This window comes from Meles meles, chromosome X, assembly GCF_922984935.1.
Source record: "Meles meles chromosome X, mMelMel3.1 paternal haplotype, whole genome shotgun sequence".
NCBI classification, from domain to species: Eukaryota; Metazoa; Chordata; class Mammalia; order Carnivora; family Mustelidae; genus Meles; species Meles meles.
The window spans coordinates 102260518-102273557 of record NC_060087.1 but is presented as its reverse complement, the minus strand read 5'-3'; the positions used below and the strand labels follow the sequence as shown (position 1 = coordinate 102273557).

The following is a 13040-nucleotide window of genomic DNA, read 5'->3' as shown; positions in this document are numbered from 1 at the left end:
TAGGCTGACGCTAGTTGCCTATTTCCAATACTGGTTTCATAAAACAACTCTTACCATGTTTGCAAAGTAGATGGAGGGCTCCACTAACATTTTCTTTGGTCGAATATTGTATGATCTCTTATACATGTGGAATCTTAAAAGAAAAAAAACAAAACTCGTAGAAAAAGTGATGAGGGACAGCTGGGTGGCTCAGGGGGTTAAGCCTCTGCCTTCGGCTCAGGTCATGATCTCAGGGTCCTGGGAACGAGCAGAGAGCCTGATGTGGGGCTTGATCCCAGGACCCTGAGACCATGACCTGAGTCACCCAGGCGCCCCGAGTCCTCAGGACTTTTTAACCTCCTGGTACAGGGAGGGTATCTTTCACATGGGAATAGATAGTAATTAGTAGGTTTATTTCATTGTTATTATTGTGATTTTAACTTTTTATTTAGAATTAGATTATGATGGGGCACCCCTGCGGTTAAGTCAGTTAATCAGCTGATTGTTGATTCAGGCTCAGATCCTGATCTGGGAGGGTGGGATCTGCCCATGGGACACTCAGAGCACAGTCTGGTTAAGATTCTTTCCCTCTTGGGCGCCTGGGCGCCTCAGTGGGTTAAGCCTCTGCCTTCGGCTCAGGTCATGATCCCAGGGTCCTGGGATCGAGTCCCGCATCGGGCTCTCTGCTCGGCAGGGAGCCTGCTTCCCCTCTATCTCTGCTCTGCCTCTCTGTCTGCTTGTGATCTCTCTGCCAAATAAATAAATAAAATCTTAAAAAAATAATAAAAAATTCTTTCCCTCTCTGGGGTGCCTGGGTGGCTCAGTCTGTTAAGCCTCTGCCTTTGGCTCAGGTCACGATCCCAGAATCCCTTGCTCAGCAAGGAGACTGCTTCTTCTCTCTCTCCCTCTCCAGCTCCCCCTTCTTGTGCTACTCTCTTCCTCTTGCTCTCTAAATAAATAAATAAAATCTTAAAGAAAAAAAAAAGAGCCCCAGATTCTACTGACTGAGCCAGCCAGGCACTCCATGATATGTTACTTTTGTTGTTGAGGAGGAAGAGTTTATCTGAGGAAGTCCAGTAAGAACTTCTATCCACGCTTCAAGAGTCATCTTAAAGTCTACCTCTTTAGACTGTGTTTCCAGAATTGTACTGAATATAAATTCTACCTTTACTGAACTCCCACATATTGCTTTGTTACTTAGGTATGGCATTTCCCTTGTTCTAGATGATATGTGATTTCAAATCATGTATTATCTTTTTTTTGATGACTTGCTTATATCTTTGAAGCTTGTTCATGGTACAAAGACACAGACTGACACAATTAAATACACATGTGCACGAACACACGTGATAGGGAAGAAAAAAGAAACAGAGGAATGGAGGGAAGAGGGAGAGAAGGGAAGATGCAGAAGGAAGGGTGAGAAGGAGGGAAGGAGGAGGGAGGAAAGGCAGGGAGGGCAAGAAGGAGACAAAGAGGAGTGGAGTAAAGAGGAGGGAGTGAGAAGATGGAAGAAGGAAGGAGGTAGGGAAAGGAAGGGAGGAGGCATAGAGAGGGAGGGAGGAGGGAGAGAGGAGGAAGGAGGGAACCGGAAGGGGAGATGAGGGAGAGAGGCAGGGAGGGAAGGAAGAAAGAAGGGAAGAAAAGATGAAGTGATGGGGGAGGAAAAGAGAGAGGGAGGGCAGAAAGAGGGAGAGGGAGGAAGGAGAGAGAAAAGGCAGCCATCTTTCCATACTTCATTCTGACTTCGTAAGAAGTCCGTGGGAGGATTGTCATTATTCCAGTGGCAGTGGTAGTGACAGGGATCGTTGTCCCATTTCCCATTGGGGAAACGGAGGCAGAGAGACAGTCAGCCTTGCCCCTGCCATGCAGCGAGCAGAGAGAGAGCAGGAAGGAAGACGAACGAGGCTGTGCCCTGAAACCAGAAGCGTGTGCCCCAAGTCCACAGCTGCTTACTCTACTCAAGTCCCTGGTCTTTCCTCGGATGTTTCCTGAGGTGGGAGGGGGTGGTTAGGGGCACTGTCCCCCCTCTAGCTGATGAAAGGTACACATTACTGCAATGCCACCACACACGGAATTTTCCACTCCAATTCCAGGGGACTCCCGACGTACCCATAGGACACCGGTGGCCTCCAAGTAAGGGCTCTGGCTCCGGACCTTGATCGCCACCCCCACTAACTGCAGTGAACGGAACCGGGGGCCAGCGGAGGCTCCCCCCGCCCCGGAAACTCATCCTACAACCGCGCTTTCATGAGGGCACCCTCATGCCCAACCACTGTCAGCTTCCATCAACCCAAAGGCACACATTTCAACGCCCTCCTCGAACTCAAGCCCCCACCTGACATTGCAACGTTTTGGCCCCTCAGTACAGAGTTCCCTGCAGACTTCTCCCTAGCTTCCTCTGCAGCTCACACTCCAGAGCCCGTCGGCCATGTCCGGGTGCCCCGAGACAACTTCAGACGTCTTCTCCCCTCCCTGCTGGGGCCGCTCACACTACCCCCTTGCCCCGAAGCTCAAGGCACAGCCTGCTTGCCACGGACCGGACTCTGACGCCCTCTGAGGTGGAAGGGAAGCCCCACGACTCCCCAGAAGCCAGATCGGCTTGGACCAGGGGCTGCTGGGACCAGTCACTGCAGAGGTTTGGCTCCTGGGCCCCCTCCACCAAGCTGTGTCACCTTGCCAAAGTCACCAAACCTCTCTCAGCCTGCATCGCCTTGGTTAAGGCGAAAAGGAAAAACCCGCGATGCTTCTACCACCCCCGGCACCCAGTGCCCACCCTCCTCAAGGGACAGCGGTGAGGTCCACAGCCAGGCTGCAGTGTGCAGGGAGCACTCCCGGGAGGTCACCAGCACGAGCAAGCACAGGTCCGATCGCTCCGCTCGGGAGCAGGGCTGAGACGCCCTGGCCGGCTCCTTTGACCACAGGGAGGGCCCACGTCCAGCCTGACCCCACTCAGTCCTCACCCCTTCACCCCGGCGTGGGCTCCAGCGGACGGAGCCCTCCCCCTGGGCCTTACTTGCATCACCTCGAGTAAGAGCCACAGCTCCCTTCGGGAGAGCAGGGGCCATCGTGATCCCCATCTCGCAGAGGGGGCCTGGGAGGCCCAGACAGGTCAGCTGACTTACCTGGGTCACGGAGCCCTTTAGTGGGGCTGGGACTCCATCACTTCCAGCTTCTGTCTCTCCCGTGGGCTGGGAGAACCAGGGCGCCAGGACGGCTGGGTCTGGGCCGGACACCTTCCCCGCACTGCCTGGCCGAGGGCCCTGGAAACACAGCGGACAACACAGGTTTATTGCCCGAAGCCCGTCGTAGGTACCAGGGGACACGGTGGGGGAAGCCTGGCTGGCTCAGGTGGGGGAGCCCGTGGCTCTGGATCTTGGAGTCGGGGGTCACAGCCCCACACTGGGTAGAGAGATTCCTTAAGAAAAATAAAACAAGAAAACAAAAAACCGAAAGAGAGCCCCACGGGACAGGTAAGGCTAGAGACCTTAGACGAACCAGCGGCTCTCTGCTCTCACGGCGACTGGGAGTAAGGAAACACAAGACGGGCTGCAGTCCACATGGGGGAAGGCAGGGCAGGGCCATCGGCCATAGTTCCTGTGTGTCATCTCAGTCACTCTGGCAGCGCGCTGCCGAGGTCGTTGCTCTCCTCTTAGAGACGAGGAAACCAGGGCAGCGTGAGACCAAGCAGATCGGCTGCTCCGCCAGCTCGCAAGGGATGAGCGAGCCGCCGGCCGCCGGCATCCCTTTGGCTCCAGAGCCCCCCTCCGATGAGCGGGGCCCAAGGAACCGTGACTCGGGGCTATTTTTGCTGAGGACGAGGTTTCATTTGCTTTCTAAGGTGTGCCAAGGGTGAAGTGATGGAAGGAAACGGTGTAAGTAAATGCCAGCAGATCTGATGCCCAGGTAGGGCGAGAGAGGCCGAGGGTCCCGCGCCAAACTGAAGGGCAGCAAACAGGACCGCTCCGTGGAGACGGAGACAGGAAAGGACACGCGGAGACCGCAGGGAGGCCAACAGGCATAGAACGGAAGCCCTTGAGGTCTCTCACGCAGTAAGTAACCACGGGTCAAAATTGTGCCCAGGGTACCTGGCCAGGGGGTGCCGGGCAGGGGCCGGAGGCACTCAACAAGACCAAAGCCCAGGAGGAGACCTTTGGTTCGAGTCAGGAGGGGGTAATCCAGTCTCCATCCCTTGCCACCTCTGTGAAAAGGAACTGGTCCCCAAACCTGTGGTGGGTGTCTGAGCCATCCTCCAGGACCACGAGGCAGGGGCACTTCGCCCCCTCAGGCACGGTGGCTGAGGTACCTTGGGCCCACGATGACCTCGGGAGCCCGTGGGAATGCTGTAGCTTCGGAGTTCAACTAGAGTGGTGAGCTCGGCTGTGCGGTGATCGCGGGGTCCGTCAGGGACATTGTCCAGCACAGAACCTGGGCCTAGGAGCTATTTCCAATAGTTAGGATACCAACAGGTGTTGGAGCATCTATAAAACAGTTCCGGAAGGGAAAACCACAGAGCCCTCAATCGGGCCTGCTCTCTTTCATTTGAAAAAAAGAAATCATGCCTACTATCAGGCTGAGCTCAGTATTTGCTTAGGGTTTGCTTCTTTGGAAGTAAAATTCACTTCTGAAGGAATGCAGGACACCTGGCATTCACTGAATTGGGACAAACTGTATAGTCACTATGGTCGATTCCTTCTATACTATCCCAAACCTCTGGGCCCTGTCCCTTTATTGGACTCACTTGGAGAAAGCAAAAACGTGCTCAACTCAACTCTCCAACCAATAAGGATGTATCCTCCTATAAGAAACGAAAACAAGAAAGGAAAAGAAAAACAACAAATAAGAAATAAAATTCATCTATTCCTCAGGAAGGGCTCAAGAAGATATTTCTTGGAAAACCCAGGGGAGGAGGGTGTCTGTGTGTGGGGGGGTGGGGAGTAGGGGGAGAAACAAAGGCCAGAAAGAGGGTAATGACCCAGATCCAAAGGGTCCCACCATAAGGGACACGCATGCTTGTAGAGAGAGTCTCGAGGCGGAGGTATAGACGCTGAGCACGAAGGGGTTTCGGAATCCATGGTGGCAATGAGAAGAGCAAAGTTTGAGGGGCACCTAGGTGGCTCAGTGGGTTAAAGCCTCTGCCTTCGGCTCAGGTCATGATCTCAGGGTCCTGGGATCGAGCCCCGCATCGGGCTCTCTGCTCAGCAGGAAGCCTGCTCCCTCTCTCTCTGCCTGCCTCTCTGCTTGCTTGTGATCTCTGTCTGTCAAATAAATAAAATATTTAAAAAAAAAAAAAGAAGAAGAGCAAAGTTTGAATGAGGAAAACGGAAAAAAAAAAAAAAAAAAAACCACCAACAACAAAAAAACCCCAACCCAACCCCTGGGAGGGCTGTCCAGTTTGAGGCGACTTGGAACGCGCTAAGCCCCGTGCAGGTTCGCAGCCCTGTCCTGAGGTGTGGTTTCGGGACTAAATCCCGGAGGCCCAGGCCCCTGTGAAGGGGCAAGCGTGCTTTCATCTGCACAGTGCATCTGGGCATCAGGCGTGCTCAGAAGACCCCAGCGCCAGCTCCTGTTCCCGGGGACCCGGGGGTGTGGCGGGCTCTGACTTGGGCCGCCTCCCCGAAAAGCCTCAGAGGGCGCCACCTCAGAGCCCATCACATTCCTCGGATGACTATTCCCTGCCTAGTGGTGGCGGCTGGATTCGCAGGGCTGGCCAGGGACCTTCTCCCAAGCCATTGGCGGGGTCTCCAGAGCTAGGGTGGGCTCTGCGTCTTCCCCTGCCCACACGGGCTGGCACGATCCAGCGCGGCGCCTTCCCCTGGGGGGCACAGGCCACCAGTCTGGGGCGCGTGAGCCCAGCGCCGACTGGAAGACTCAGCCTCTCTAGCTAGGCCCCAACGGCTCGGATGCCCTCGGCCAAGTGCTCCCTCCCGGAGCACCCTCGCAAGTGCACACGCAGGCTTGGGGCCCTAGCCCGAACCGCATGCGCACCTCGGTGGGCCCACCCCCTGCCGCAGCGCGGGGGGGGGGGGGCAGTATATATAGGGAGGGCGGCTACTCAGACTCTCCCGGAACCTGACAACGCCAGAAGCGCTTGGCTGAAGCCCGTTGGCAGGCCACCGCTCTGTGCGGATCCCGCAGGGTCTGACGGGGAATCTGTGCCAGACGGCACCAGGGATATGGAGTCTCCGGGCCCAGACCAGGGCGGGGGAACCGGCTTCCTCAGCTTGGGCGTCGACGAGGAGCGGAAAGAGCCGCAAGGTCCGTGCCCGTTGGGACAGGCGCCGGCGTCAAGCCCCAGAGACCAAGGTCCCCGGGCCAGGGGAGCGGTCCGGTCACCCCGCAGAGGCAGGCCCTCACCCCCTGCTTCCCACAGCCCCGGGCTCCGACGCCCTGATCTTTCTGTGTGGATCTCGTCCTTTGTAGAAACCCAGCCTGAGGCGATGTCGCTAACCGGAGAGCCCGGAGACACCGGGGCTCCCGGAGACACGGGAGAGGGAGCGGCGGCGGAAGCGCGGGCCGAGTTCGCACCTCAGCGGGGCCCTGGAGCCGCTGAAGGCCAGGAGGAGGCGGACAGCGATGGCGTCAGCGACACCGATGGCGTCGTCGACAGCGATGGCGTCAGCGACAGTGATGGCGACGGCGTCGACAAGCAGGCGGACGGCCGCAAGGCCGCAGAATTTCCACCGCCTGCGCCAGGGCAGCCGGAGCAGGAGAAGCATGAGGGGCAGGAGGGCCAGCCCAAGCCGGAGGGGCCACAGGGCGCCGAGGGGCCTCCGCTGCCGGAGGGCCCGCCGCCCCAGGCCGCCGCCCCAGGCCGGGCACCGGTGGCGGGGCAGCCGGCGGCCCAGCGCATCCTGTTCAGCCGGCTGCAGCTGCGCGAGCTGGAGAGCTTGTTCCAGCGCAACCAGTATCCCAACGCGCTGACGCGGTAAGCGGCCTGCGGCGCAGGGCGCGGGCCCCGGGAGGCGCGGGTCCAGGGGCGGCGGGGGGGGCGCGGTCCCTGGAGGGGGGAGCGGGCGGCGGGTCAGGCGGGGCGGCCCGGGGAGGGGGGCGGGGGCGGCCTTGGGGGGGGGCGGGGGCGGGCTCTCAGCGTGTGGGTCCTCGCGGCCGGCCTACGGAAAGGCCAGCGGCCTCCAGGCTGCCGGGCACGCGGGCGGGGGCGGGGGCTGAAGGCGGACGTTCACGCCCATTTGAACGCGTCCAGCCGGCAAAGTGTTGCCGCCCTGAGTAGAGGAAGGTCCTGCTGGAAGCAGGCTGGCGGGGACAAGGGCCGCAGGTCTGAGACGCGGGAGCGAATGGCTTAGGAGCCTACCTCTGTTTAACGTCATCAGAAACTTACTCGTCGTCACTTTTGTACAAATTGTTCATTTTAAGGAATCTCTACCCCCACCGTGACGCCCCTGCACCCGTTTTTACATTTTTAAGACTACAGTCGGAAACTATCTGGATTCCTGAATGTTCTCCCTTCCCTTAGATTTTGCTAGACGTCTTGAAAAACCTTAAAAGTTAAAAACAAAACAGAAGAAAAAGCTGGCTCATTTGGTAGAGCCAGCAACTCTTGACTTTGGGGTCTTAAATTCGAGCCCCATGCCAGTCCTAGAGATTATTTAAAAGGAAAATCTGAAGTAAAAAAAGTACAATTAAATGTTGCCTGCGGTGGAGGGGAAATGTTTCTTGGGGGAAAGTTCAACCTAGAGAGTCCAGAAGAGTGGTGGGGGCGTGGCTTCTGCCGGTGTGTGTTTTGGGGGGGGGGTGTCGGGGGAGGAGGAGGGAAGTCAGTGAGACCAAAACTTGAAAATAACACCACCAAGGAATGAACAGCAATTGGTGCCCTCCCTTAGCACCCAGTGGGAATGTACTCAAACTTGATCATCACACACACACACACACAGAGAGATGAAGGGGGGGAAAGTCGGAGAGAGAGAGAGAGAGAGATGGATGGACAGCACCTTATGGGAGGGCTCTAAGTTAATCCATAAAATGGGTAAGAGAAAAGAGGGAAAGTCTATAGAGAGAGAGATCCTCAGAGACTTTTCTTCATTTTGAAATTGCTAACACGAGAAGAAACTGAATTAGAATGTCCTGTGCTCTTGGGGACTTTGCCTCCTTCCACCGGGAGACCTGGCTTTCCTTCCATTCTTGGTCACCTGAATCTCACTGTAAATCCCGAAATGGTGTGACTTTTCCTAATGTAGAGATTGGTCCCTCAGATGTCACGGATGCCTCCCCGAGGAAAAATTTTAGGAAGAGGAAGGAAAAATCCTCTATTTTAACTCACCCCCAATTCCCAATCGTGAGTACTTGGGATTTTCTCCCCTCAGCCAGGAGCTTGCAAGATTCATGGATGTACCTGAAGCCAGAGTGCAGGTTAGTAAACCAGAAAAAAACCATTTGGTTGGGAGCGGTTCTACAACCGGCTTCAGGATTTGGACACCTCTGTCCTAGACCTTCTCACCTTCCGGGGTCTTGTTGCCTTTGCTAGCTTCGGGAAATAAGTGTTGAACTTCTGAGACCCGGTGGGGGGGGGAATGGGAGAAAGAAAGCCCAGGCTAGGGAAATTGCCCATTTCCAGAGGGAACACAATTTCCTAAAGGAATGGAAAAATCAGTATAGTATAGTATCCCTTGTATAAAATACACATATATGTTTGTATATACTGTACGCATATATACTTTTAGGTGTCACTGAATTAGACATAGAATACTCGTATTTATAGAAATTTTTAAATATAGTGTAAATAGAAATGTAAGCAGAATTACAAATCATACATATAGTATGTGCACTATTTTTATAAGTAATAGTTATCTATATACGAACCTACCTACGTATTTAGATCTAATACCAATATGTAAGATAGAAATACATCGAGTGGAGTTAAGTATGCATATCAATTATATACTGGATGAAGTACATTAATTCATAGAATAGATGCGTATATCTTTACCTAAGACAGAACATATATTTGATATGTTGAACGTATATATAAGGAATATGCAGTATATCAGAAGTATATTCTTTTTTTAAGTATTTTCAGTATCAGATGAGTACTCTATATATATCAGTGTGATCTAATTGTTATAGCTAATATAAAATATACTTATATAATTCACAGATAATTAACATAAGTATTATCCATGAAACTAGTATTATAGTCTTATGTAGTATATAATTGCCATATACTAGAGCCAGTAGTGTGTTCTTTATTGTATCAATTACAGATTAATATTTATTATTAAGTGATACTAGTTCTTGATTGGTATGGTCATATGTTGATACAGCAATATCATTATATAGTAGTAATGTTTTTCTACAACAGCATCATCATGTATTATTTAAGTATTATAGTATAAGGATATATTTATGTAATTCATATACATTCCTGTATAATTACTCATGTGACTTGTATATATTATATATATAATACATTTAATTGTACCCCATTTTATAATGGGTTTTATTTTGTAATATATATATGTTTATATATATAATATGTAATGTTATTTTATAATAGTAGCGACAGAAACATAGACATTTTATACACATAGAAGGGAAAGGATAGCCGCGAGCGCACCGACTCACGTACAGCTCCACTCCTGAGAGGGTTATCATGCGGGCCCCTCTTCATCATCGGGTCACGTCGGGAGGGAGTCTGAAGTGGAAATCATTCAAATTAATGCACTAAGGAGCTGAATTACACTAATTTTTTGAAAACAAGCATAAGCTCGTTGCATAAGGAGCGAATTTACAAAGATTTTGGCGTAGGCTTGAGGGAAGATTTCACACATATGACACAGCAGATAAGCAACAACCTTCTGTCCAGTGAAGCTGAGACTTAGGCGGAGGGTAGGGCGTCAAGTACAACCGCCTGGGGCTCCTGCTATGCTTTTCCCTCTTAATATTATGATTTTATTTCTCTAGGATTCAGATGAAACAACTTTATTCTGTCAGTATAAAATTTTTTTTAATTTTAAAAGTTCAAACAGTTATTTTACTCTTAACTGTTTTTAGTGGAAGTGTCTAGGTCTGTTGATGGTTTTTTTTTTCAAATCTATATGATTACTTTTTTGTTGTTGTTTAAAGGTTTTATTTGTTTGAGAGAGTGAGTGAGCACACCACAGAGCCAACCCAAGCCCACCAGCCTGGAGGGGCAGAGGGAGAAGCAGGCTTCCTGCTGAGCAGGGAGCTGCCCCTCATAGGGCTGCATCCTGGGACTCTAGGATCTTGACCCAAGCTGAAGGCAGACGTTGAACCCAGTGAACCACTCAGGCGCCCTAATATAATACGATTTCTTGCTGTAGGATTCAGACGAAGGCAATTTCACTTTTCAATTGAAGAAAATATTTTGTTTTACTTAAAAAATCTTAAATTTCATTAATTTATATTTAGAGCTGTTGCTTTTAAGTATTTGGCAAACAGGTGTGGAGAGTGGCGGGCCTACGTCTTCATTTTCTGGAACTCCTTCAGCCTGAGCGAGGAAAGATCCGTCAGCCTGAAAACCTTCTTAAATAGTAGATGGTGTATCATGGTGGAGATGGGAGGGGGGAGGTGCCACCTTTGAAATCGGTCTCATAGAGAAAATAGACGGAAACAACACTTTCCAGTGAGGTCCCACCAAGCTAGCAAAGGTGGAGGCCGGTCCAGCCAGGTGGCTGTCGTGGGATGGCAGCACAGGGAGAGCGGCAGGCAAGGATGATGCCTTCGGGATAGGACTCACATTCTAATTTCTGAAACCACCAAGCCACCAATCCTGAAAGTAATTTCTGGAGAGGAATGTCTGACACCTGAGATCTTGGTCTTCCTTTTGTGGCCCTTTTACAAAGAGATTGTGTGGCATTTGTCACTAGTGGGGACTGGCTCTTAGTTAGGCTGGATTCTGGCATGTGCTGATTGGAAAGACTTTTTCATTGGCTCAGTGGGTGATGGCTAATTTGTGGGTCCATGGATCAGGGGGTGATCGAGGCCATCTCTCGCCTAAGTGGAATCAAAGGATAATGTGGGGGGAAAAAGAGAAGTAGAAGGGGAAAATGGAATAGAAAAGTCAGGGTGGGTGTATTCGCTTCGCTGCCCGCACAGAGTGTAATCTGTGATGGAGAGGTGTTGCGGACCAGAGGTAGGGAGGCCACACAGGCAGCCTACAAAGCAGGCCCCCAGGACCAGGGGCTGGGCTCCCAGTCAGCTGTGCCCAGACCTGGAGAGACCCATGCCTCTCTGCTTTGTAGAGCAGGCAAAGCAAGCTCAGAGGAACAGGTACCCTTAAGTTTGGGTGAGTTGATGTTCCTCAGCTTGGGCTGGCACCCTGCTCTCTCAGTCGGGTCTGAAGGGAAAAGGAGTCACAAGACACAAGTGAGGAGAAACACATAATATTCTCCTCTGTTTCCAAACTCTACAGCACTTTGAATTTGCCTTTTTTTTTTTAAAGATTTTATTTATTTATTTATTGAGAGAGAGCTAGAGCAAGAGAGCAGGGGTCCTGTCCAGGGTCCTGGAGGCGCAGCCAGAGCAGAGGGAGCTGGCAGGCTGCTGAGCCCAGGAAAGCCTGGAGGGAGGGGCAGGTTGGATGAGGCCGAATGGGGCACAGTAAGGGCGGCAGGCCTCTCTGCCCCCAGGCTGTTGGCTGGGCAAGGGTATAAGAATTTTGTCAGTCTGGTCCTAGTTCATGTAACAGACATTGTCCCCAACATCTATAATATTCAGATAGTGTCCAGCTTCCTTCTGTCCCAGCAAGACCATCCACAGGCTCTTGGGCCCTCCATGCCCAAAGCCTCACTCACAATGCCCTCTTTCTCACTGGGAAGAGGTTTCAGAAGAGGAATGACCCTTTTGTCATCCTTAAAGGAAAGCTGTTGTTGCAAAACCCAGCACGTTCCTCTGGATTTTTTGCTTAGTCTGTGTTGAAGATGGGCTTTTCAAAATGGGGGTTGTTCTCCTCAGCAGGGCCTTTAAATGATCTGAGCTTCCCCCAGAAGCAGGGTGACACCTGCCTAGTGACTAGGGAGTAGTGGCCACTGCACAGCTGTCGGTTAGCTGGGAGGACACAGGCATCCCAGGGGTAAAAGTCACAGCAGGGACGGAGAGCAGTTCCTCAGCTGCACCTGCTGCTGAGAATGGGGAGAAGTCACATGCAAGGTGGGAGGCCAGTCAAAGCAGGGAGCTGAGCCAGAGCCTGGCACATGCTGGATGCCCTGTGGGGGTGGGGGGGAGCTGCAGGGGAGTCCCTGGCCCTACCTTTCCCAAGCTGTTTTAGCAAGGAGGAAGTAGCTTCCCCCATGCAGTTGCAAAGCTTAAGGGCAGAGAGAGTAGCCTGCTGTTTTTTCATGGATGACGTTCAGTGCTCAATGTACTAAAACGATCCCTTTTTCTCTCTGAAGGTTTGGTTTAAGAATAGGAGGGCCAAGTGGAGGAGACATCAGAGGGCACTGAGGCTCAGAAACATGCCCCCCGTGGCCATGGTCCCCCCCGTCGTCGTTAACGTGGGTGGACCCCGCCGTTCCATCCTCATTCAGGAGCCGGAATACATGTGGGTTCTTCGCGAGCCAGTGCTGCTGGGCCCCCCCCCGCCGCCCATACCACCCTTTCCTCTTGTCTTCTTGCCTCCTCCGCCCTGGCGTCCTCCGCCTTACCCGCCCTGCGGCTGCCCTCCCGTGGTCGCTCCCGGGCATCCCCCGTCCATGGTTTTCTTGTAAGCTCTTTTCCCAGGGAATGGCCTCCGTGACCGTTTTTTTCCCACGGGGCAACATTTGCAGCCGATTCCCGTTCTGTGGAGCTCACCGGAAAGAGCAGTTCACTAAATGCCCGCTAAATGTATTCGAGAGAAGTGCAAAGTCACGGACCCTCTATCTGGGGGCACTTGTTGTCTTTTCAATAAAGTTATGAATTCATTCTCTGTGTATTTGTTTCGTGTGCGCCGTGCGGTCGGTGCATGGGGTGGGCTGCTTTCACGCACCCGCGTGCCTGAGCCACCATCGGGAGGCCATGGCCATCTCAAGTTCCCCCAAGTGCCCTCGGCCGGCTTACAAGGACCCACCGTGTCCTCCAGCACCCCGTCTTCCCCCGCCCTCCACACC

The 13040-nt window shown here is 52.6% G+C and overlaps 1 protein-coding gene across 1 annotated transcript; it reads left to right on the top strand.

Moving 5' to 3' along the window:
* Positions 1 to 5956: 5956 nt before the first annotated feature.
* Positions 5957 to 12659, top strand: LOC123934733 (rhox homeobox family member 2B-like). The gene is made up of 5 exons (XM_045994818.1): positions 5957 to 5968; positions 6078 to 6234; positions 6400 to 6904; positions 8298 to 8343; positions 12345 to 12659. Exons 1-5 carry the CDS (start codon positions 5957 to 5959, stop codon positions 12657 to 12659), a joined length of 1035 nt encoding a protein of 344 aa, XP_045850774.1.
* The last annotated feature ends 381 nt before the right edge of the window (positions 12660 to 13040 follow it).

What these genes read in the sequence shown, in the direction of transcription:
- LOC123934733 (XM_045994818.1), top strand. An exon ending in TATCCCAACGCGCTGACGCG is followed by an intron (nt 6,905 to 8,297) that starts GTAAGCGGCCTG and finishes TTCTCCCCTCAG; the next exon opens with CCAGGAGCTTGCAAGATTCA. An exon ending in TACCTGAAGCCAGAGTGCAG is followed by an intron (nt 8,344 to 12,344) that starts GTTAGTAAACCA and finishes TTCTCTCTGAAG; the next exon opens with GTTTGGTTTAAGAATAGGAG.